The sequence below is a fragment of the Aphelocoma coerulescens genome, chromosome 3 (genome assembly GCF_041296385.1).
Source record: "Aphelocoma coerulescens isolate FSJ_1873_10779 chromosome 3, UR_Acoe_1.0, whole genome shotgun sequence".
Lineage (NCBI taxonomy): Eukaryota > Metazoa > Chordata > Aves > Passeriformes > Corvidae > Aphelocoma > Aphelocoma coerulescens.
In genome coordinates this window covers 83,185,702-83,209,413 of record NC_091016.1, presented here as the reverse complement: position 1 = coordinate 83,209,413, position 23,712 = coordinate 83,185,702, and the positions used below count along the sequence as shown (strand labels likewise).

The window sequence follows — 23,712 nt, the reverse complement described above, 5'->3', positions numbered from 1 at the left end:
ATAAATATCAAGACAATATAAATTAAATACTCTGAAGAAAAGTCCAGTGTAATTGGTTGCTAATTAGATGTTCTAAACAAGAGTTCAGCAACATAGCAGAATGAACATTTTCAAACAAAGAAAATTTACAATCATTTGAATCAAATTAACCAAAAGTATTCTGAAATCAAATCAACATTTATATAGCAAGGGAAACCATACTTCTGCTTTGTTCAAAATTACACTTATATGGCTGTTGGTTTGAAATACAATTTTCAGAAACTGAGATCAGCAAGTGCTCTCTGCTGAAACTGTAACATCAAGTAGACTACGGTTCTTCTCTTGACCTTACAACTGTAGCTCATGCCTTAAAACAAAATACTCATGTATTCAGCTGCTAGCACAAGAACTAAAACTATCCTCAAGAAAAGTTACAAAAACATCTCCTAGAACTGAACAACTTACTGTACTTGAATTTTTCAAATAATATCATATATGTGTGCAGTCAGTTTTTCCCTCAGTGGGATGAAAAGAGAGGGGAAGAAAGGTGCAGTAAATATGCCACAACAGCATACAGACTCCCTGCTGAGAATCCAAGATACATTACTTAGACACTACTGATTTAAAGACTCTGCCACTTCCACTTCAGCAAGTGAAAATACACAAAATCAAAACAAGACACTAAAGATAAGAAACTAAACATACTTCAGTGTTAGGAATTTGGTAATGTATGTGCATAATTGACAATGAAGAGAAAACAAACTAAAGTTCCCTTGGTACTGCTAAAAAAAATTTCATTAACAGTCTTCACTCAGGAAAATAACAGTATTTCCATAAGTAATCTTCATGAAAGTTTTCTGAATGTAACAACAGTAACTGATATCAACAAGAGAAGTGGAAGAATGGAGCTAAAGCAAGGTGGTGGGGGCAGGAGAACTAAGAGGCTGTTGCTAAAGTATTTTTTTCTTTTCCAAGTCATAAACCAACTGTTCATTTTTCAAAAATGACAATGAATTTTTTTGTGGAAAGGGAAAAATGTGCAATTCTTAATGTGACTGTATGGGACAGTTTACCTCATTTATATAGAGGTTATTTACCGAAAAGCCTCTTCAAGCATCATAGAGCACTAGCATTTGTTCCTGCTCTGAAGAGGTGCCACACCTGCTTTTATGTGCAAAGCTCTAACAAAAATGAGACATTGTATGGGAGTGATTCAGGACCACAATCATAACAGAATGAGAAACTATTCAGGCAAAGGAGTTAGGCCCATATTCTTAGAGGAGGGGAATGTCAGACTTGAAAATTCACTGCAGAAACCTCTATTGTAAAGGAAAATGAAGAATTACTTCCTTTAAAAGAAAACAAAACACAAACTCCAGGATATTTCAAATGACTTATGCCAAGTTCCTTATGCACCATGTCTTGAACACTCATAATTGTCATCCTTCATTTCCAACACAAAAGACTAGAATTTGAAAGACATAGGAAAGGCTAAGAATAATAATTAGGTGCTTGATTTTTGATTTTTTTAATCTTTAAGTGTACCTGTTGTAAGGTCTCTAAAGTACTGACCTACTTTGCTTTGCAATTTTTAAAAAAGTGACATAAATACACATTAATAACTTTATGGATATATAAAGTACCAGGACTTTTGGCCTCTGTTAGAAGGTAACACTATTTAGTCAGTTTAGATTTTCTTGCATGTTATTTCTATGAAGTGTTTGTAGGGTTAGAGGCTACCTCTGAAGTGACATATCATAAAAAAAAAATCTTAATATATTACTATGATGATCAAAATGAAATTCTTTATATATGTTCTGAATGGAAACTAAACTAAAAAATAAATACCTGGTGTCCAGCCATTATTTGCTTCAGCACACTTTCATAACATACTTCATCCATATGATTCAGCTGCTGCACCTGAAAAATAGTCCATATGAAAATAATCTCTGTCTTTATGGATTATCTACTACGTATCAAGCAATTTAGAGTGATCCATGAAAGACAAATTTGATTATGCAATTAAATTTATGATATATCAATTCCCATTCCTAACAACAGCATTTTGCTATTAAAGTCAGAAATAAAACATGAAAATACATAGATAAAATGTGAGTAAGGGCAGTTAATAGAAAATTTGTTATGTGACTTTGCTGGTGTTTTTTAATGACCAAAGAGAAGTAACCCGGTTCTTTATCTGTTTCATATTAAGGAACCTTACTTCTACAAGATATTGAGGAAAAAAACATTTAATATATCTTATCTAGAATTAAGGCCTTCTATTTGGTACATAAAAATAGTTTTTACATGGCATAAATATATATTTTTTTATCTCCAGGAAATTACTGATAGTTTTTTTGCCATAGAGAACAGATATTTCTTCATAGTTGGGTTATGCACAGAGAACATTGCGAGTAGCATGTAGAGAGTTTCCAATTATAGATAAATAAAATGTTTAAGAAAGATTCCAGTCAAAATATAGAGTATTCTTTAACCTACTCTTATTTTTTCTGTGTCTTTAATGCATTCCAATATAAATAGCATGTATCTACTTGAATGCACCTCAGTATTAAGGTTGTGACAAATTGAAATAAATAAAGTCCAAAATCATAGCAATCATTCCATTCTTCATTTGTGCATTCATGTCTTACAACCAAATTGTTTTGGCACAAAGAGACATTCTACAAAAGCAAAGCATGTACAACTTTCAAAATGGAAGTTTAATACTTGGATTTACCTAGAATAGATGAAAGTCGAAAAACACAGCTTTAAAACAGCGTTAGAGAAAAAAGAGAACATTTGTATTTGAAACTGTACAAGTATAGTAATAAAAAGATGAGAAAATATGGGCATTTGTGCTAGAGACAAGCACCCAGTCTAATCATTATTAAAATGAGAAGTTAGCATTTTACCAAATATGTTTTTTCAAATAATAGCAAGTGAAAATCATTAAGGAGAAGCATACAAGAGCAGTGCATAAAGACACATGGACATACATACATATATATATATATATATATATACGTACTACAAACTTAATTTTACATATTGTTTGCATTTATACCTAAAGAGAAAAACAAACACGCATACAGAAAAAAGACGGATATTAAAGAAAAATACCTGACATTAAGAGACCTTGACTGAAGAAGCCAAACCTTAGTCTTGGTGCCATATGCTCCAAGAATTTCAATATACAGAGTTTTGAGAGCTTTCCTGGATAACTTCTATGCATAATAAATACATCATGCTGTCCCTGCCTTTGAAAGCTTCCCTACAGTTTGCACGTGACTCTGTAAATTGCTAATCAGCTCCAAATTTTCGGCAAGTTTTTTTTTTTGGATGCATGATTTCAGAAAACTGTGGCAAAGCATCTACCTAAAGTAACTAACAACCTTCTATCTCCTTGCAACTAATTAGTGTGTATATAGACATAGCACTGACTGCACTTGCTGATGGTCTGCAATAACTGATTTTTTATCCTGTGCCTTCTTACATTGCCTTCCTCCTCTCATAAAGACCACAAGGATGTTGATAATGGCAATAATTAGGCAGCTTTAGTATTAGTATTATCCTGAACAGAATCCTTTTTCAAAGAGGCTTAATACTTCTATTTTTTGCTTGCTGTAAAGTATGTTATCTTGATTGTAAAATATATTCTGCTGTGTGAAATTGTAATGACAATCTTCTGAAAAACAAAAGAACTCCTGGCTGTGGTATTACCTGGCCAGGTATTTCAGAATTTCAGAATAACAATTACTTCCTCATATTTTCTCATCTCCTTATGCTTCTTTAAAAAATTACTGTTTTTTTAATAATTTCATATTTTACAAGATTTATATATATCTTTGTTTTTTAAATCCCAAATGCATTCTAAAGTGACTATGAATAAAGGGAGTATTTTCTCTTTTCTTACTATATAGTGGAAATAAACTAAATATTAAAATCAAGTAGCAGTGAAAGATTAATTAAAAGTAACAGCAAGTAAGAGTAAAGGTATTAAAAGCAATTAATGAAGGTTAAAATATGCAAATCATGGTAAGCACCATATGGTAAACTATTCTTGTCCGTACAGATTTGAAACATCTCCCTACAGTTGTAAAATAAGTTCTTCTCCTGCACTGCAGATGAAATGACTACTTAAATAACCTAGTAAGAAAGGCAATGTCCATTTTTACAAAAACTAAAATATATGCTATGATTGAAAAAACTACAAAATTGACTTTTGATTGAAAATGTCTTGATTTCTATTAATTTACACCACAGGTGAACAATATTTTTCCAAAAGTTAAACTGCATAAATTTTAATTATAAGTTAACGAGATGCATGAGAAATCTATGGGAAGTGTTTGTATAAAGTCCTGTATTTAAAGAACTATAATTTACATGTCAAGTGTCACTGCACTAGAGATTTTTTATTAGAATATTATACATGACCATTGTCTTCATGCTTCCCAAAACGACCAATAGCACAATGAGTAAAGAAGCTTATTTAGGGATACTTTAAATACAGTTTCTATCCAATATGTACATATGATTATTAATGGCTTAGCATGCTAAGGTTTTCATCAGTAACTTTAATATTAATGTGCGTCATGTTTATATTTTATATATACATATATATATATACATATATATATATATATTTCTCCAGATTAAAAAAATTAGTATTTTTCTTATAACATTCCTCAGGCATCCTTAGAACCAAACAAGATGCACCACATGGAAACCTGAAATGAGAGAGGCAGAATACTCAGCTGCTAAAGTGATTCTACAGTTGAGGGTGATGATTTCTTCTTCACCAAGCAAATTTTAGTAGTGAAGCAGAGGCAATGCAGAGCTAAATATGATTGCATCCAACTCCAACAAGGCCTACTTACAGGTTTGGTAAACTGAGGAAAGAAGATTCTTAAAGCACCTTTCAATTATGTATATCTTTATAGAAAAGAAAACATGCTGCAAAAAACACCTGCAGCATAATAAACTGCTACCCCATACACATACAGATATGAAGCACGATGAAAACAAACAGCAACCACAAACAGCAACCCTTTCTTTGGCATTCATGACTCTTCACCTTATTGGTTGTCTTGATTCCTATAAAGGTTTGTCCCAGAGGTACAGGTCGGAAACGGCCATCAAAATAGAATAATCCAATGTAGGGATTGACGTGCAGAAATGTAGCAACATCAAGGTAATTGGGTAATGTAGCTGAAAGGCCCAAAATCCTAATCATGCTTTGTGTAGATTCAACCTATTAAAAAAGCAGAAAAACTGTAAATTTTCCAAGTGTTGTAAGCCAAGGAATCCAGCACAGAGTTTTAAAACATCCCTTGTAAAACATTAATGTCAAAGAAACAGTTAGTACTTTCCATAAAAGGTGAACAATAGATGTGAGTTAGTGATTATCCTGTATTGAAGAAACCAGTGCATTCTGCAATTCCATCAAATCTTGCTTATTCATCTTTCTATTTTATTGTACTTTTGCCCTCCAAAAGGTTAGCTAGTCATTAACTGACATGGAGGAACAATAGCAGAAAACTGGCTTTGTTAAGAAGGGATAGCCCAATTTATAGGCAAAACTGTGACACATGATTTGGTGTCTTTTCTTCCTCAGTCAAAATCAGACCACTATTCTGGAAAGAAAAAAGAATCTAATTTGTGTCACTCCTCCATCCTGGGTTTTTGCTTCCACTGCACTCTTAGACAACATATTCTAGTTCTCTGTAAGTGGCATTTCCTTCTTATTTCTTCTTCTTTTTTCTAAATCTTTAATTCCTCAAATGTTTGGTTTACATGCCTTCTCTCTGAATAAGGGACAGAAATGGTGATTTACAACTAAATGTTCTGTTCCACACAAAAGCCTGCATAATATATGTATTTTCAGGTAATTTTCAAAAAGAATGAAAGCACACAGAAGACCTGAATGAACAAAGTACACAAGAATTTTCCCATTTCATTCTGGAACATTAGGAGTTGCGTAGGCTGGCTCACAACTAGCACAACTATTTAAAACCGGAGTTCACAGTAATTTTATTACAAAGGCTTTTTAGACACTGTAACTGAAGCCATATATGAGGTTCTCAACTAGTCTCAAATGGGTCAGTGTCTCAAGATGAGTAAGGCTGGTAAATTCTACCTGGCTAAATCCTATTCAAAAAATACGAGGTTTTACTTCGAATACAGATTTTGATTTACTCAGGTGTTCTGAATTCAAGTGAAAGGAATGCAATTAAAACAGTTAAATTAAAAGTTTTCAAAATAGATGATTAAAAAGTGAATGGAGAGGATTCTCAAGGAAGACAAAACCACACCATAATCCAGATCTGAAGAATAGGAAGCACACCAAAATATGAAACTAAATCTCAAAAGGAACCAAACACCACAGACAAGCAGACAAAGTAAACCACTACGTTGCCTGGTAATGAAAATTTCTGTGGCAAAAATTTGGACACTAAAACTGTGTCTGCAAACAACTAAATGACACAGAAAACCTGCAGACCTACCCTTCTGCACTTGCACAAGAGCAGTTTTCCAAAGGAAAGCCCCATGTACAACAAAATCTGATATATAAATGCAAACTGGGACAAATTAGAGATTTCATTTTCTGAAATCTACAGGGAACAAAAGCAGTGCTCAAGAGCACAAAAAAGCTTTATTACTTCTTACACATCTTTTTGTGGCTGGATTATGTGATGACCTAAGGGCTACAGTCATCATCAACTACATGTTTTGAGGTGTTTGAGGTTCGGGGGTTTTTTGAGAGGTGGGGGAGGTGCACAGAGTGGGTTGTTTCCTCTTTTGTCTATTTGGGTGTTTTTGGTTTTGGCTTGGTCCCCTGGAGCAGCACATCCTTCTGCACAGACCTTAGTGTCAGCACGGCTGTTTCTCACCTTTTTTCCCTCACTACTCCTGCACAGTGTTTTTACTCTTTCTTAAACGTGCTTTACCAGAGGTGCCACCACCTTGTCTGTGGGCTCAGTCATGCCCTGTGCTGGACTGGTCAGAGCCCGCTGTAAGTGGCCATGTCTGGCATGGGGAAGCCACAGCCATCCCTCACCAAGGCCACATTGCACCTCCACAGCCAGCACCTGGGCATCTGTGGTGCAAAAGTTTTATCTTACTTGGTGTTTATACACTTCTTTATTTTCAAGCTTGAATCCCTGAGCACAATTACCACTCGCTGATATATGCGTCCCATAGTTTGTTTGCAACTGCTTGATAATAAGTACAGCAATCTTAAAGTGTACCTGAGCTCCCATCTGGAAAACATTACTCGATTTTGCTAAATTCAGTAACAATTTTTTTTTCAAATCTCCTCAGAGCCTGAAAGCACTAGTTTGAAAGTATGCTTGGTTTCAGCTGAAGGCAAGAAAGCATTTCAAGTATTTAAACAATTAACAACAACTTTGCTTAATAACCACGGACATATGTATTTTTACAGCACTTAAGTGTAAGGTGTTTTTTCAAAGATTTCTTTAAAAATAAAAACAGTGGCTAGAGAATAGTTACAGTTTACTGAGAGTTGCCATTTTTGAAAGCTTAGTAAAACAAAGAAGCCACTTAAAGTCACTGACCCGGCAGTTGACCCTGGAGCTAAGGAACTTATTGAAAACCTTGAATTAACACTCCACATGACAACTGCAGCAGAGACCTAATGCAAGCAAGTAATTAAGATTACTAATATATATGTATAGCACATTTTTTAAACCCCTTCCACTACACCAGGTTGTTCAGGGCTCCAGCACTTCAAGGGATATGGCATCCACAACTCTGGGCAACCTATTCCAGTGCCTCACCAGCCTCACAGTCAATAATGTCTTCCTAATATCCAAACTAAACCTACTCTTAGTTTAAAGCCATTCCCCCTCATCATATCACTACATGCCCTGTAAAAAGCCTCTCTTCAGCTTTCTTGTAAGTGCCCATCAGGTACTGAAAGGTAGTAAGATGACCCAGATGCCTTCATTTATTTCTCCAGGCTGAACACTCTCACTTCTCTAAGCCTTTCCCCAAAGGGAAAGTACTCCATCACTCTAATCGTCTTATTAAGACACTAAATAATTCCATCAATTTCCTTAAGTTCTTCTGAGGCCATCCAAACAAAAAAAGTGTCTATTTTTTTACCATCTACTTTTATATGTGTTTACCAAAAATATAAATAATTTATATACATATATAAAATAATCAAGATGTAAAAACAGATACACTTACACTAAAACAAATCCTTCCCATTATTTTATGTTCAGATCAAATTCAAACTGTAAACTAAATACCCATGTGTTTAGCTTATGCATATCATCACATGCTTATAGAGAATGAGGGGTTTTTATTCTTTTAATTTTACATGGCATTATAAAAACAGCAGTGACTAAAACTGTGCTAAACTTAAAAAAACCAAGACTACCTGAATAGGGCAACCATACCATATGATTTATTTTTTGCATTTTCTCTGTGATTATAATTCAGTCTCAATTTATATTATATTTGGATTATAATTCTATGTATCTATTATTCATCTATAGAAACTCGATTTTCCATAACGGTTTTTAGAAATCTAACACATTTTTATAACAGAGTTCTCTGCATACATTTTTCAGCTGCTTCTCTGACTTTGCCTTGAAGAACAAGCACTAACATCTTTTGCTCTCAGGTGCTTCTAAAGAACAGTAAGCCTTGAAAGCGTGCATATGCCTTTTGTAAATTCAGACCATCCAAAAATTAGTGTTTTTCAAGTACTGAATCACTTATTATTTGATCCTAGAAGTCCCAACTAGCAATTATGCTTTCACATACAAGACACCAAGAGCCCACAGTCTTTTCCTGAAATGGCAGTAGAAATTACTGATAAGACATTTAGGATGACAAAGTTTTCTGTTTACATTGCATATTGGTGGCTGGTGGTAGGCAGCTAAGTGCCTTTTCTTCACTACTGAAACACAACCTCTAACATTTCATTCTTTAAATGTGTTTAATTATCCCAATAAAATAATTAGCAGCGTTTGAAACTTAAGAGGCTTTCCTTGACAACCTGAACTGACACATTATTTGCACATCAGGTTCTTTAAAAGCCTTACTATGTTTTATTGATTTGATGTTACATTGGAAGTAAGAAATAAAATTACCACTGCTATATTTAACTGACATATATAATTAGTATATCTAATTCAGAAACATTCATGATGGCATGCAGAGAATTGACAGCATGTCCACCAGACACATTCACAGAACACAATTACCACACCATGAAATTCCATGTATGCAGAAAAAATAATCAAAAGATAGCTATCCAGTATCGATTTCCACACAAGCATCATCTGCGTTTACGCTGCAAATCATAAAGGATCAGGTATGGGAAGTGCCTCTCTGGACTGTAAATTGATCACAGCAGGATCATTTTCTTCCTAACAGGTTTTAAGATTTGCATATCATCTCGTTATATTACAGACGCCACTTGAGAACATACAGAGTGTGCATAGAGATACTCTTTTATCTGACTTCTAAAGTTCTTCCTGAACTTTGTGATCTTGGCAGCCTTCCCATTTCCATGTATTAAAATATCACATTCACAGAATGAATTACAATCAAGCTGGAAAGCATATCTCTGATTGTTCAACTTGAGCACAGAATTAAGTGAAGCAGACAAGTTTACACATTTTAATCTTTGAAGAATTGTCTGCTGGTTAGAAATTAATCTGATATTCAGATGACCCAGGATCACTCCAACACACCCCCTGCAGTAAGTCCTTATGCCCTTCAGATGTACACTAAAGACAAGATACTCAGAAAATTAAACACAAGCATTTCTTAGTTTTTAGTGCAGATGTGCAAGAAGAAGAATTCTTAACGTAGGTTCCTGAGTCCCCTGTACCGTGGTAGTAAGAATGAAGTACTACATATTGGGATTCACACTAGTTATTAGTTGGATACTATCCTACTCACAGAATGGCTCTATGTCTCACTGTCTCACAGGATCTGTGCTATTTATCCAAATCAAAGGAGAAACAGAAATGGAAAAAGAATTGAGTAGGGCTCAGAGCACTAAACAAACAAAAAAAAGAATTAAATGTATTTCAAAATTACTAAGCGGGAAGTTTGTTAGAATGTTTCATCAGTGTTTATTTGTTTATTGCTATATTATTTACTAGTAATGAAAGAGTTAAGTTGCCAACTTCACCACATAGGTGAAGTGGTTTAGCTTTAAGAACAAAAATGAAAAAACAGTGAAATTGCAAAACCAAAGTACATAGTAAAAAGCAATTACTAATACAGTTCTGAAGATTCTATATAGGACGTTATCTACAACTCATTCTGCACAGAATGCATTTGTTACTAGGCAACCATTTAGTTAAGTAATTTTATTAGTTTTACTCTGCATCCAATGAACCCTGAAAATACTGTGATCTCAGTCCTCCATTTAGAATATATTTAAAAATCTAGAGGTACTGGAAAAATGTAACCATGCAGAAAGCACTATTAGAAGCCATATTATTCTCCCTCAGCTAAATACTAGGTATGCATTACTTTGTCTTAAGAAATGACATTTTGCATACATCTATTAAGAGATTTCTATGCCTGGCACAGCGTCAGTTTTTCCTGACTGACAGAATGCCTTTTCATGTTATGCTTACTGTTTTGTTCCCAATCTAAGAAATAAAAATACCTCTGAACCCTTCCACAAATTAGTTTTACTGCTTTACCATAATTTGAAAGACCACAAAATGTATGACAATCACTATTACATTTTAAATTCCACAGGTATATCGCTAAATTGGAAAGTCACCTATAATAAAAAAGGAGATGCAGAATGACTTCCTGACATACCTTCCATGCAAAGTAAGAGAAAACTTCTGAAGATTAATTCAAATGTCTGATGCATAACATTTTTCCAAACAATGGAGATCAGATTTTGTTTTAAAAAAGTAATTTTTACACAGCTACAAGGTTGTGAAAAAGATGACAAGATAGACTTAGACTCATGTAAGACTCATTAGACATATGGCTGCAAAACATACTGCCTAAAAATAACATTACAGAGTAGCAAGAAAACATACATTAAATTTATCACAAGCTGATGAACTGACAGATTTTAAAAGAACATATAATTGAAAAACAGACATTAAAAAGGGATTCCTCTAATTGCTTTCTAAGCCCAATTCTATTCAGTAATTTAATCGATGATATGCAGTAAAAAACAACTGATGATAAGAACGGCAGGTGATTGGCAGAATTGATATAACTGATGTGTGTGTCAGCCATACAGATATATCTAAGTTGATAGCCCCATTCAAACTAAATTTCTTTTCATTTAGCTCATTCTATAACAGGCTACAGCTGCAAAATGAGAAACTCTTCTCAGGAAACATTCTTACAGCAATCAGTTAATCCTGCAGCAACTATAAAGAGGTTTGTTCGAGGATTTAACAAACAAGTACCTGAATGCAAGCTCCAAAGAAGATGTGTTAGCAAATTAAGTACATGCAATTCTTAAAGGTGTATAGGTATATATATAAAGGTATATATAAAGCATATTTATATTCTCAAAGGGATAGAACTGCATAATTGAATGGGAATGCTCTACCTCTGTATCTGCCAGAACCAAACTAACACAAAAGTTCTATCTATATCCAGTTTTGCTGACGTTTTACAAATACAATAGTGAATATAGGAAAGTCTAATGAAAAAAAGCCCCACAACACTATTGTTTGAAACAGAAAAATTATTGCAGAAGGCCTCAGTAACCTTGTTCTGTTTACCCTTTAACAAAAGATGTTGAGTAACTTGATTAGTTTATAGAAGGAATATCAAAGAGACAAAACACTAACAGCAGTCACTCAAGGTGAGAACTGAAGAATGAAATGAAATGCCACTGCCACTCTAGTCCCAAAAGACTCATATAGGAACTACAGTGGGTTACCATCTGACACAAGATCTAAGCAGCTGGTTTTATGTCATTAGCTATCAGTCTTGACTTTTTTTTTTAAACAATTATCAAATCAAGAATGGGATTCCAAGCACATAAAAATTCGTAATTTGATAACAATTAGACATTTGGCTTTGGGTGAGAAATATCTGAATTTGTTTTCCTGTGATCCCTAGTAGGAGGCAGAAGAGGGAACCAAAGGGACAGAGTAATAATATGTAGAGGAGATATTGGCACTACAGATATTGAAAATGCAAAGGAAGAGCAAAGAAAACTACATTACAACTGAAAGGAAAAGCTCCTTAAATAAGGTGGCATGAGGAGAGAAAGCTTAGAAAGGAAACATGAGAACTTCTGGGGGAAGAAGAACTCCAACATCTTGTGGTCACTGCAGTCAAAGCTGCCTTTCATCTTCCCCAACAAGCCCCTCCTTTCTTAATAAGTAAAAGGTACAGAACAGCTCCTATCCTTGTTGGGTCCTCTATTGCCTGAAGGAGGCATTTCTCATCAATCCAGGAATCTCCTGGATTCCTCATACGGCTGTGTTATCCCACCTATAGTAATAGTATCTTTGTTGATCTAATACAAAAAACATAAAGCAACTGAAACTTAAATTTGAAGAATGAGACAGTGCTGAGAACAATATTTGTGTGTTTAAGATGAGAGCTGTGGTATCCCAAAATCTGGGAAAGCTTTTAATATGGATTTTCTTTTTTTTAATTTACCATTCACATACTTCAGAGGAGGTATCAAAACTCGTGTATCTCTTAAGTATAGTATTCAGTATGCTTTTGTGTGAAAAAATACCCATAAGCAGCAAGGCAGTCATCAAAATCTCTGAATAATTATAACAAAATATTTCAGTGGCCTGTAAAAACTGTCAATTTTTTTTTTCTTTCAAGCTAATAACCTTAGTATATTACAGCAGTGTGAAAAGTTCGATTAAAAAGTTTAAGCATTTCAGTTTTACATCTGCATTATGCTCTGGACTAAAACTTTAAACATCAAAGCTATAAATTGGATTCAAGTAAGTTGTTTGATGTTATACCTATAGTATATAACAGAGCTCAGAGCAATTTTCCCACCAAAATGTTTAGCAAAGTCAATTTAAATCACTTGCGAAAACACTCTCTAAAATTTGAAAAGTGCAAACATGCACAAATATGTTCTTCATTCTGCTATGAGTAAAACTGTCAGCAATTCCAATATATATGCTCCTTCCAGGTTTAAATAAAACCTAATTCTAAAAAATGCCATAAGTTAAAATGAGCATGTTAAAGTCTTACAGTAAGTGCTGTGACTCAGTGTTCATCTGGGGGAAAGTACATCAATCATTCAGGTATTTTGAGGTACAAATTAGGACAGACTTGCTAATGCATCATGATATTCCTGCTTTAAGAACGCATTTGGATAGCTGTATTTTTACCTCATATCAATACAGATCTCAAAACATTCTTTTCGGGCACTGTTAGCCCAAGTAGCAAGTTGAATATTAATTCTTAAAAAGACAAAAAAAAACCCCAAACCACTGTCTTTTTTTTTCTATTATACACCACCTAAACAAGATACCCCACATACCTCCAACAAAACAAGAGAGATGCTTTTTCTCTAAGACAGGATAACAAATCCTGCAAAAGGTAAAAGGCACTATTCTATACATCCTGACCTGTACAGGAATCATGACATTGTCTCCTATACAAGCTAGGGAAGTGTGATCCATATGAAACTACAGCTACATGCCATTATTAGAGTTGCTGTTAGTGACTTATGGAAAAGGCTGAAGTAGTATTCAAAGGAATTTATCACAGTTCTGTTCTAGAAGTGACACAAGAAATGACTGTTCCAGGTCAGGTCAAAAATTATACTACTTGAATGTACTGTCTCCTGCAGGAGCCAAAATGGACAGTACAAAAAGTGGGAAAGTGTCAATGATATTTACCAGAACAGATTTCAGTTACTACAGCCTCCAGTCTGATCTAGTGACTTTTACTCTGCAATGGATTTTTCTTTGAATTACTTGTCCCTCTACTACAAATTAGGAAAAAATAGTCAATATTTTGGGTGTTTTAAACCAGTATACAAATCAGGTAATTGATTTCAGCAATTACTGCAGTGGTGTAATTGACATAAGGATATTTCAGATTAACATTGCCCTTGGGTTTGTTTTTTTTTTTTTGTTTTTCAAGAACTGAACAATTATTTGTACCTCCTGTGTGCATGAATACTAAACAAGTATGATATTTCTATAGATATAAATGAAAAGTAAGTTCTATACTACTTTCAGAAAGGCTGGAGAGGCGATTCAAATCATTGAATACAGAAGGACATTCTCCAGGGATGTGCTGAATATTCTGGCTTTTTCTACTATTCCAGGGACATTTATGAATTTGTATCAAAATATATAAAACAGCATTATGAGCAGGAAGCAAAACCAAAGAAATGCAACAACATATTTTTTCCTCACAAAGTAATATTAAACATTAGATGTAATTTTTTTTACACTTTGAACATCTATAACAGTATTTTGACTAAATTCCAGAGAAACTCTCCTGAAATCAGAAACATTATATTATCCTTTTTTATTGACTGCGTAAAAGTTCCAGTAACTTCATAGTTGTGGATGTACACTGCAAACTTCATAGAACTATACCTGCAAGCTCAAATGCTGAAGTAATTTTAAAAAGTAATCCTTTTATTATTTGTTTTCAGATTAAAAAAGTAAAACAACTGTACAAAACATCTCCTGTTTCTTTGTCCCTGGGCTCTCTGGGAGGCTTGCAATTTGAAATATTTTTGTCAGCAATTGTTTTCTGCAGCACAATTCTAAAAAATTCTACGAGTAGTTTTGCCCTCTTTTTAACTGTGGGGTTTTTTTAATGTACTTTTATACTGTAAATTTTCCCTCTCCTAAGCTACGTGCTTGTAAAGATACATAGGGGTTTCCATTACTGCCTTTCTTATCAAATTAGAATAAATAAGGTGGTGAAATGGTCAGTTTCAAGATTTATGTATTGCTGTATTTCCCAACTATTACACTTAAGGAAGAGTTACAACTGAGTAGCTTCAGCTCCAGATGAATTAAATTCCAGCTTGGTAGGTAAAACAAACCTTGAAATCCTAGGAGATTAAAACACCCTTTTTTAAGAGAGCTATTTTTTAAATGAATGGTGAAGAAGGATACTGTTATATTACAATAAATACACTAAGGATAGGATTCAGTACCCAAAATATAATTACCTCACATTTTATATTCCTTAAGTTACCTGCACGTGCTTGACAGACACAAAAGGGAAGGATCTATGGGAGATTTGTGTCCAAACAAAGCAGAAACAGAATGCCAAGCTGAGTAATGTAGGACAGATAAAATGGCTCTCAACATCTATTTTGTACTTTCGATAGCTGAAGCCTATCTTACGAGTCTCACAAAATTTCACAGTAAGAAATGAATAAGGTTTGCAATCTGACATGAAGAAAATGATTATCATGGTCACTGCTAAAAGCTGAGATGCTTTACTATAAAGACACCTAAGGAAAACAAGGTTATCAAAATCATTTAAGAAAGAAAATACAACATCAAACAGCTGAAGTTTAGTGCCTTTGAGGTAGTCTAAATTTAGCTCCTTCTGAAGAATTATTACTTATATTGTTCTTTATACAGGAACTTTACACTTTCTGTACTGGATTACAGCAGACATACATTTCATTCTGTTCTTAGCAGAGTTGGAATCAAATGATTCAAAAAGCCTTAACAAGGTTAGTGTAGCCTTACCAAGAAAAAAAAACGCATATTGAAAGCTAAAAGGCTTTAAACATTTAATATGCTACAAATAGAGCCACAAAAATAACTGTTTCATTTTAATTTGTTACATGTTACTTGTATGGATAGAGTTTTGCTCTGCAGGACAAAAAAATAAAATAAAATTGCACTCTATCCTCCCTCTTCCCATTATTTATTTATCCTAAATCTTTCCTTTTTATTCATCTCCAAATTCCATGTTTTACTTTACTTGTAAAAGCACATCTCACCATTGAGACCAATCTTATTTATTGCCTAACTCTGAATCCTTCTTTTGTGCAAGATTCAAGAAAAAAATCCCTTTTCTCCTTTTTTCCATTTCAAATCTTGGTATTTAGAAAATACTACTAAATCATGGGGAAAAACAAAAGGACCATTTATGCAGTAAAAATGATGCAGTATTTTTCTAGCAGTGCTGAAAATTTTACCTAGATTTAAGACACTATGCTCTTAATTAGAACAAAAAAGAAATTCTCCTAGGAAAACTGCTAATTGAAAATGACCATTCCTGGCAAGAAAACTATTTCAATTTTGGTTCTGTTGAAACATTAGCCTGATTATTATTTGCTTGAAAATGTTTAATTTTCCTGTTACTTGTACAGTACAATAAATTAGGCAAATAAATTATAAGTAAAGAAACAGCACTGTAATAAACTATGCATCTTAGGAAACTGATAGTTGATACAATACAGAAAGGAAGGTAGAAGAAAAATTTTTTCTGCATTCTTAACACACAGCTTTAAAACAGACAGCTGTAAAATAAATTGTAAACTGCCTAAGCATTTCTATTCAATTGTCTAAGCATGCTACCCCTTAACAGTGATATCTATCTATTCTTGGCCAAAACAAAATTATTTTAAAGATTTTTTTCTCTCTTACCTGTCGTAAAGTACGTGCTACTATACTTTCAAGTACTGGTCCTCTGTCTTCATGTAGCAGATGAACTTCATCAAGAATCAAGAGTTTTACCAGCTGAGAGAGGGCTACATCACCAACACTTTTTCTTGTCACTACATCCCATTTCTCTGGAGTAGTCACAAGCATCTAGTAGAGCAGAAAAAAAAAAGAATATTAAGTATTTACCAATTAAAATGCAGATACAAATTTATAAAAATACAGTAATTTAATATACAGCAGAATAAATGCAATGTAGAACTTAAAGTTATCTTAAATTTTACCTACTTTATATATGAGGCAGACAGTTTGCGGCATCTACACATGTTGGACGGCCATTAGTAGGATTCAGTATGGAAAACCATATGGAAATATCAACTAATAATTTCAAGCTACTGTGCCCCATTTGTATACATTTTCCACATGAAAACATTTAAACAGCTATCTAGAATCAACTACTTATATAATCATTTAATGTTTGTGTTTCACTAAAATCATCTGTGATAAAATATTTCTAACCTTCTTCACAGCACAGTAAATAACTAAAACCCTCCCCTCATAAACTTGACCTGATAGTTCCCCATTCCCTATGAAATGCTTTCTCCCTAAGGCATATTTTCAAGTTGTACATTTTGGTATCTTGATCCTTGTGCTGGTAAAACAGATTGAACAACTTCCACCTGTCCTGGATATGGTAACTTCCAAACTTCATTGTTTCATGTCGATATGTCAGGCCATTTCTCCAGCCTGCCAGTGTTCCTCTGTATGACAGCACAGTCCTCTGTGTACCAGTCACTCCTCACTGTCTACCCAGTCAACCCACACATCAAGCTTCTTTATGAGGATCTTACAGAAAACACTATCAAAGGCTTTACTGAAATCTAGGCAGACAATATCCACTGCTTTTCCCACATCTACCCGGCCAATCATTTCCAGATAGAAATTTATCAAGCTGACCAAGCATGATTTCCCCTTGGTGAAGCCAAGCTCACCACTCACAATTTTCTTGTCTTTCGTGTGTCTGGAAACTGTTTTTAGGATTAGCTGTTCCATCACTTTCCCATATGAGGCTGACCAGCCAGGCATTCCATGGGTCCTACTTCTTGCCCTTGTTGCAGACAGGAGTGACATTTGCCTTTGTCCAGTCTTTGGTCACTTCTCCCAGTTACAATGGCTGTTCAAAGATTATCAAGACTGACACTGCAATGACAGGAGGCAGCCTCCTCAGTACTTGTGGATGAAAATCAATCAGACTACAGACATATGTGTCCCCTATTCTCTTAAGTACTCCCTGACCTGATCCTCTTCCACCAAGGGTACACTTTCCTTGTTCCACACTTTCCCCCAGTTTCTGGAACTCGGAATTCCTGAAGGCCAGTCTTGCCAGTAAAAACTGAGGCAAAGGAGGCATTCATTACCTCAGCCTCTTCTGTGTCCTGTGTAACCAGGCACCCTGTCTCATTCAGCAACAGGCCCAGAGTCTCCTTAGTCTTCCTTTTGTTGCCTATCTTGTTTTCTTTGATACTCCTGAGCAGATTCAATTCTGTTTGGACTTCAGCTTTCCTAACTTCAATCCTAGATGGTCCGACAGTGTCCCTGTATTCCACCCAGAATGCATGTCCTTGTTCCCACTCTGTATGCATGCTTCTTTTTTGTGTACGACCTGGAGCAACTTGTTCATTCATGCAGGCCAAGTTCCTATTCATTCATTTTTGCCCAAGTTCCTATTCACTGGGATGGACCACTCGTGAACTTGGAAGAATATTAAGCAGCTTTCTTGGTTCCTTGAACTCTCTCTTCCCTCCAGGACCTTATCACATGGAACTTTTCCAAGCAGATCTCTCAGGCAGCCAAAGTCTGCTCTCCTGAAGTCCAGGGTTGTGAGCTTCCTTTCTGATCTGTTCCTCCTCCTCATCAGGATGCAGAACTCCCAACATCTCATTATTGCTATGGTCAAGTCCATCTTCAATCTTCACATCTCAAACAAGTTCCTCCTTGTTTATGAGGTGTAGCAAACCACCTCTCCTCCACGTCCTACCTACAGAGGAAGAAGTTCTCATCAGCACACTCCAGGACCCTCCTGGATTGCTTGTGCTGATGTTTCTTTCAAAATAGTAGAAAAAAATGTTTCTTACAAAACACATTTCTGAATACCTTTTTCTTTACTTGGTCTTCTCCACAAGACATATTCTGATAGCATTTATTTATTCTCCTCAGAAAAATATTTTTCCCTGCACTGCCACACAATATTGTTCTACTCCAATTATTTTACCATCAGAACATACCAGTCTTTATTAATTACCAAGAACTACTCCTGAAGAGATTTTGTGATATAGCAGAAAGAAGATGTTAATTTCCTGCAACATTTAAAGCTTTACACATGAAAGACTCACTGAATCACTATTATCACAGAGAGTGGTGGTATCCGGGGGGTATCTTTATGGTTTGTTTAAATATTACTGGGTACAATTTGTTAGCAAATACAGATTTTTCGAACACTTGTACAAAATAGTAGGTGTAAAAATATATGTCCATAATTTATGAACTGAAATGTAACACTACTACAGATGCAACTGTTAGCACTTTAAAATGAGCCATATCAACCACAAAGTATTAGCAGCTGTACTTCCACAGAACATTAATTAGCAAACAGTGAGGAAATATATTTAGCAATGCATATTAAGGCTTTAAGGTGTGAAATACTACAAATGCAAGCTACTTAGCTAATTTGCTAAATCTAAATTGGCAACATTCAGATCACAGCTTTTTTTAATGTCAGTCATGTTATCAGGATATATATTTAAAATTGTATCATTAATTCTTCTGTTTCTGAGTGATGACTAAATATCCATTATAATGGTCTTTTACTTTGATCTTATTTTAAAATAGCAATGTTTGTAAAGCAATGACCTGAATTAAAAGCTACACTAAATGAGACAGTATATCAAGTAAGAAAAGAGATCTCCAGAGAATGTTTTGCTAGAGAATATTACTGGGTCTTACATTAGTTTTTCAGATAGAAATTACAGTTGGTGAAAAAAATTCTCAAAAAACCCACCCAAACAGAACAGCTTTGCAGTTGCAAATTATAAACTGAATTCAAATACATAAAATGCTATTTTAAAAATATCAGCTAAAAGAAAATGCTGACTATCAGCAAAGGCTAATAAAGATTATTTTTTCAATTAAAATATTAAACCAAACACCATTATGAGTCATCTCATTATTAGTTTTAAAAGCAGTAGTGGCATTTCTTTTCATCATTAATTTTCAGAGACAATATATTTTATCCTTTAAGTTTTAAAATCAAAACTCAGATTCAGCAAAAGGATTCTGCTTTCTATTTGGGGGCAATAGAAGGACACAGAAACCAAGTATTAAAACATCTTTTTAATATTTTCTTCTTTTACATGGGCTTGAGTTGTCAGCACACTGAGAAGTGTGCTCATTTATACTGCTATTTCACCACTTCCAGAATTGAAATAGCTAGAAAATAAAGTGTCACATTTGCTTAATAAACTGAAACTCATGTAAGATATTTCAATCTGGTTTTTGTATTAGGATATGGCTGAATAGAAACGGGTTAACTGTCAATATTTTTACTGTCAAGTTAAGTTTCTCTACACTCACACACTTCTCTTTTCCCAATGTTTTTTTGATTATCATTTGTTACTCCACACAGACATTTTCTGTTAAGGAAAATATGGGCTTTTCACAAAGTCTTCTGCCTTAAGTGAGCACTGCCACTCAATTTCACTATTACACCAAAAGAGTTACCTGTTTAAAAAAATAATCCAAGTATTTCAGCTCAAAATTACATCATTTAGCTTTGGGGTTATTTAACATATCCCTAGATGGTTTTACATAACATTAAGGTAAGAACTCAAACAAAAAATTTTAATTATTTCACTTTGAAATTTATTTCAAAAGGGACAACACCAGCTGATAACTTCAACATTAATTTACAAAATTTCAAGAGACAGTGAAAATGCATTTTTCTATATTGTATGATTTGCTAATTATTTTTGTCAGGTTCTCTTCAGTTCTCTTTGAAGCAAGATTTCATGGTAAAAGGAAGTTACATTTTCATCACAGTTTCAGAAAATCAACATGTTGAAAATACTAGGGTTTGTTGTTGTTTGGGGGTTTTCTTAATCTGAAAAGGCTCATTGTTTTACTAAAATCAAATGATCTTCTATTAATTTCTACGGGGCCAACATTAATTTCTAGCAGTAGGCACAGCCTTGAAGGTTTAAGTTTTCAATAGCTCACTTTCAATACTTTGAATTTCTTTGCTACTTTTAAGTTCTCCCAAACACATTTTGCACATGACTAGTATCTGTTTTCTGCTTGAATAATTAGTACACACACTCTGAGCCTAGAAAAACTATGGTAATCCCCTCAAATTTACACTCCCACAGGTCCAAACCACACGTGAAAATATTTCAGAACAAACTACATAAAATACTTAGTTATAACATGCCATACTACAAAATTCACCGCTTTTAAGTTCTTCAAGACCATTTTTGAGAACAGTTTTTCTGTCTTTAGCCACTTCAGCCTTCCTCTTTCACTCATCTGACCTGCTGTCCCTTTCATATACACAACAAAAAATGAAAACTCAGACACACACCCTACCTCATCCCCAACTTCCTTACTACTAGAATTGCCATAAAATAATCAGAAAAGACCTGGATCACTCTTCCTATGTGCCAGATATCATCAAACCAGGTATAAAGAACTGGTTGACTCAGATCTTGGCTTAAACATCAACTAGGATGATAGGGAAAAGGTCCCATGCCCTGTGGGTTACACAGATGTGGTTGCACAGATTTGTATAACATAAAAAGTAGAAAAAGAACCTTGTACTGAGACTGGGTAGTGTTGATATTCTGAATATCAGCACCATTCCAAAAATAAGCCTGCATGGTGCCATACTGAAAACAAAGCAGCAGCAGTACAGGGCCTCTACTTAGCACAAGATGAAAATATGGGTTCCTTTATTATAATCAAAACAGCGAAAAACACACAGAATGGTACACACACATACTTTCAAACATTTGACATATAAGTCTGAATTCATATTATTATACATGCTGAGCATTAGAATGTATCATTCTTTCTAGAAAGAAACCGTAGAATAAACTCAAGATTATAATGAACAAATCTGGAGGCCTTTGCATGAGGAAAATATTGTGGATGTCAAATGATCACAATAATAAAGGTTATATGTTATGGGAAGTTTCCAAAATGAAATTATCTTCCCAAAGCTGGATCAAGATCCAGAAATATGTCATAACCATATGTCATCTGCAGCACAATAGAGAGATTTTCATATTTAGTATACCTATATAAAAGCACTACTTCCTCTTTGAAACCGTCAGAATTATGATAAATAAACAGCAAATACTCCATTTATGCTATAATTCTCTGTGAAGTTCAGAATACTGCTTCTTAAAGCATGGATTAAATCTACAAGAAATACACATTTCTACTGTAATTTCATTCTTTATTTACTTTATCCTCTTAACAGCCACTTCTTTTCCATTTTTCATTAACATTTCTTTGTACCTTTCCCACTTTCTATTAAGTAACTCTCAATATAACAGTATCCTTAGGAAAGAAAAAAGAAAACTGAATCTTATTATACAAAAAAACCACCCTGATGCCTGCGGCTATGTGAGCATCTGTTCTCTAAAGGCTTCCTCCTGTGCTCCTCCTGCTCAGTGACCAATGACACTGGAGTTACTCACTTTGTTATTAGCACAAAAAAGTCTTATTGAAGACATGACAGCCAAAACTAAGGGAAGGCAAAGAGACAGAAACAGATAAAATATAACCTGGAATTAACTGAAATATTTATTACACACTGGAAAACGCATGCTAGGTATTTCAGAAATTTGCCTTTTAACAACATAAAACAACGATTAGATAGAACTGGAAAGAATTTTATCATTTGCAGATTAGAAAGAATCCTTTCACTAAAATTAAATGCTATGAAATCAAGCATCATTCAAAATAGGGGAATTCAGCAAATTTCCAAAAAGCAGTGCTTTCTGAAGCGCCTCAGTGATGCTGGAGAAGAAACAATTTTAAGGCCCAATTCATTAGTATATACAGTTAAAGAAAAACATAGCATATGTATGAAATACAAGCCCCAAGGATCTAATAGCTTTGGAAGGCATGGAACCAGCCCTGTTCTATGTTTGCCTGTAGTAAATTTGTCTCCATCACAGTGATTCACCATGAATGAAAAATGAATAAAGAATTCTGCTGTACCCACTGCTGCTTTATTTTTACTATTCAAAGATACTTTCTCAAATATCTACTTCTGTAGATTTCTACTAGTAGAACTTCCTTGTCTTTATTGTTTTCACCTTGCCACTAGTCTTCTTTACTCTCCTGTGCCTTTACACACATTCACAAATTCCCCTTACCCCATCCTAGAGGAAGCTTTGCTCAGTCACAGCCAGAGCTCCTCATCTTCTGACAGCTTTTTGGCAAGGGGGCATGGGCAACCTACACAATTTACTCAAGTCATGCTGTAACTATTTATCTTGGTGGTTTGTTCTGGCAGGAAACTCACTGCAAGATCTTAACTTCTGCAGAAATGGAGACAGAAAACTGCACACAACTAAACACATCCACCCAGAGCAGACTCTCATTGGAATGCACCATATTCTGCAATTATGTAGGCAGAGCTGCTATGCTGGGGCTTCATATGATTTGAAAATATTTCCCTTCTAATAAGTGATACTTTGGAGTTTCTCACAAATTTTAATATTAGATAGCTGATATCACAACCCCATGAGGGACACATGACTAGTTTGGCACTCTTTGAGGTAAAACTCCATCAAAACATGTTACAAGAGCTGCAACCTGCAAGTCACTTTCATAATGCTGGTTTTATTCCTCTTTTTATTGCACTCTTACTCTGTGATTTATTCAAGCATTTTAAAAAACCTCATATGAGCTGGAGCTCAGGCAGGGAATGGAATAAACATACACAAAGTAAAACAGAGGGCAGCAATTCAAAACAAGAATCTGAGGTAGGAAGTAATAAATAATGAATGCAAGTATTTTGTTCTTCATAGATCAGAAATAACCATCTGATGCTGTGTTT

General features: G+C 34.5%; 1 protein-coding gene across 1 annotated transcript in view; it reads right to left on the bottom strand.

The window, feature by feature from the left end:
• The window catches only part of ASCC3 (activating signal cointegrator 1 complex subunit 3), a 256,973-nt gene that overhangs the window by 143,770 nt on the left and 89,491 nt on the right, over positions 1-23,712 (bottom strand). The window contains exons 11-13 of the mRNA XM_069011075.1: positions 16,575-16,739; positions 5,054-5,230; positions 1,828-1,899 (exon numbers count right to left, since the gene is read on the bottom strand). Of these exons, the coding sequence (XP_068867176.1) occupies positions 1,828-1,899; positions 5,054-5,230; positions 16,575-16,739 (414 nt within the window). The remainder of the gene's footprint in view (positions 1-1,827; positions 1,900-5,053; positions 5,231-16,574; positions 16,740-23,712) is intronic.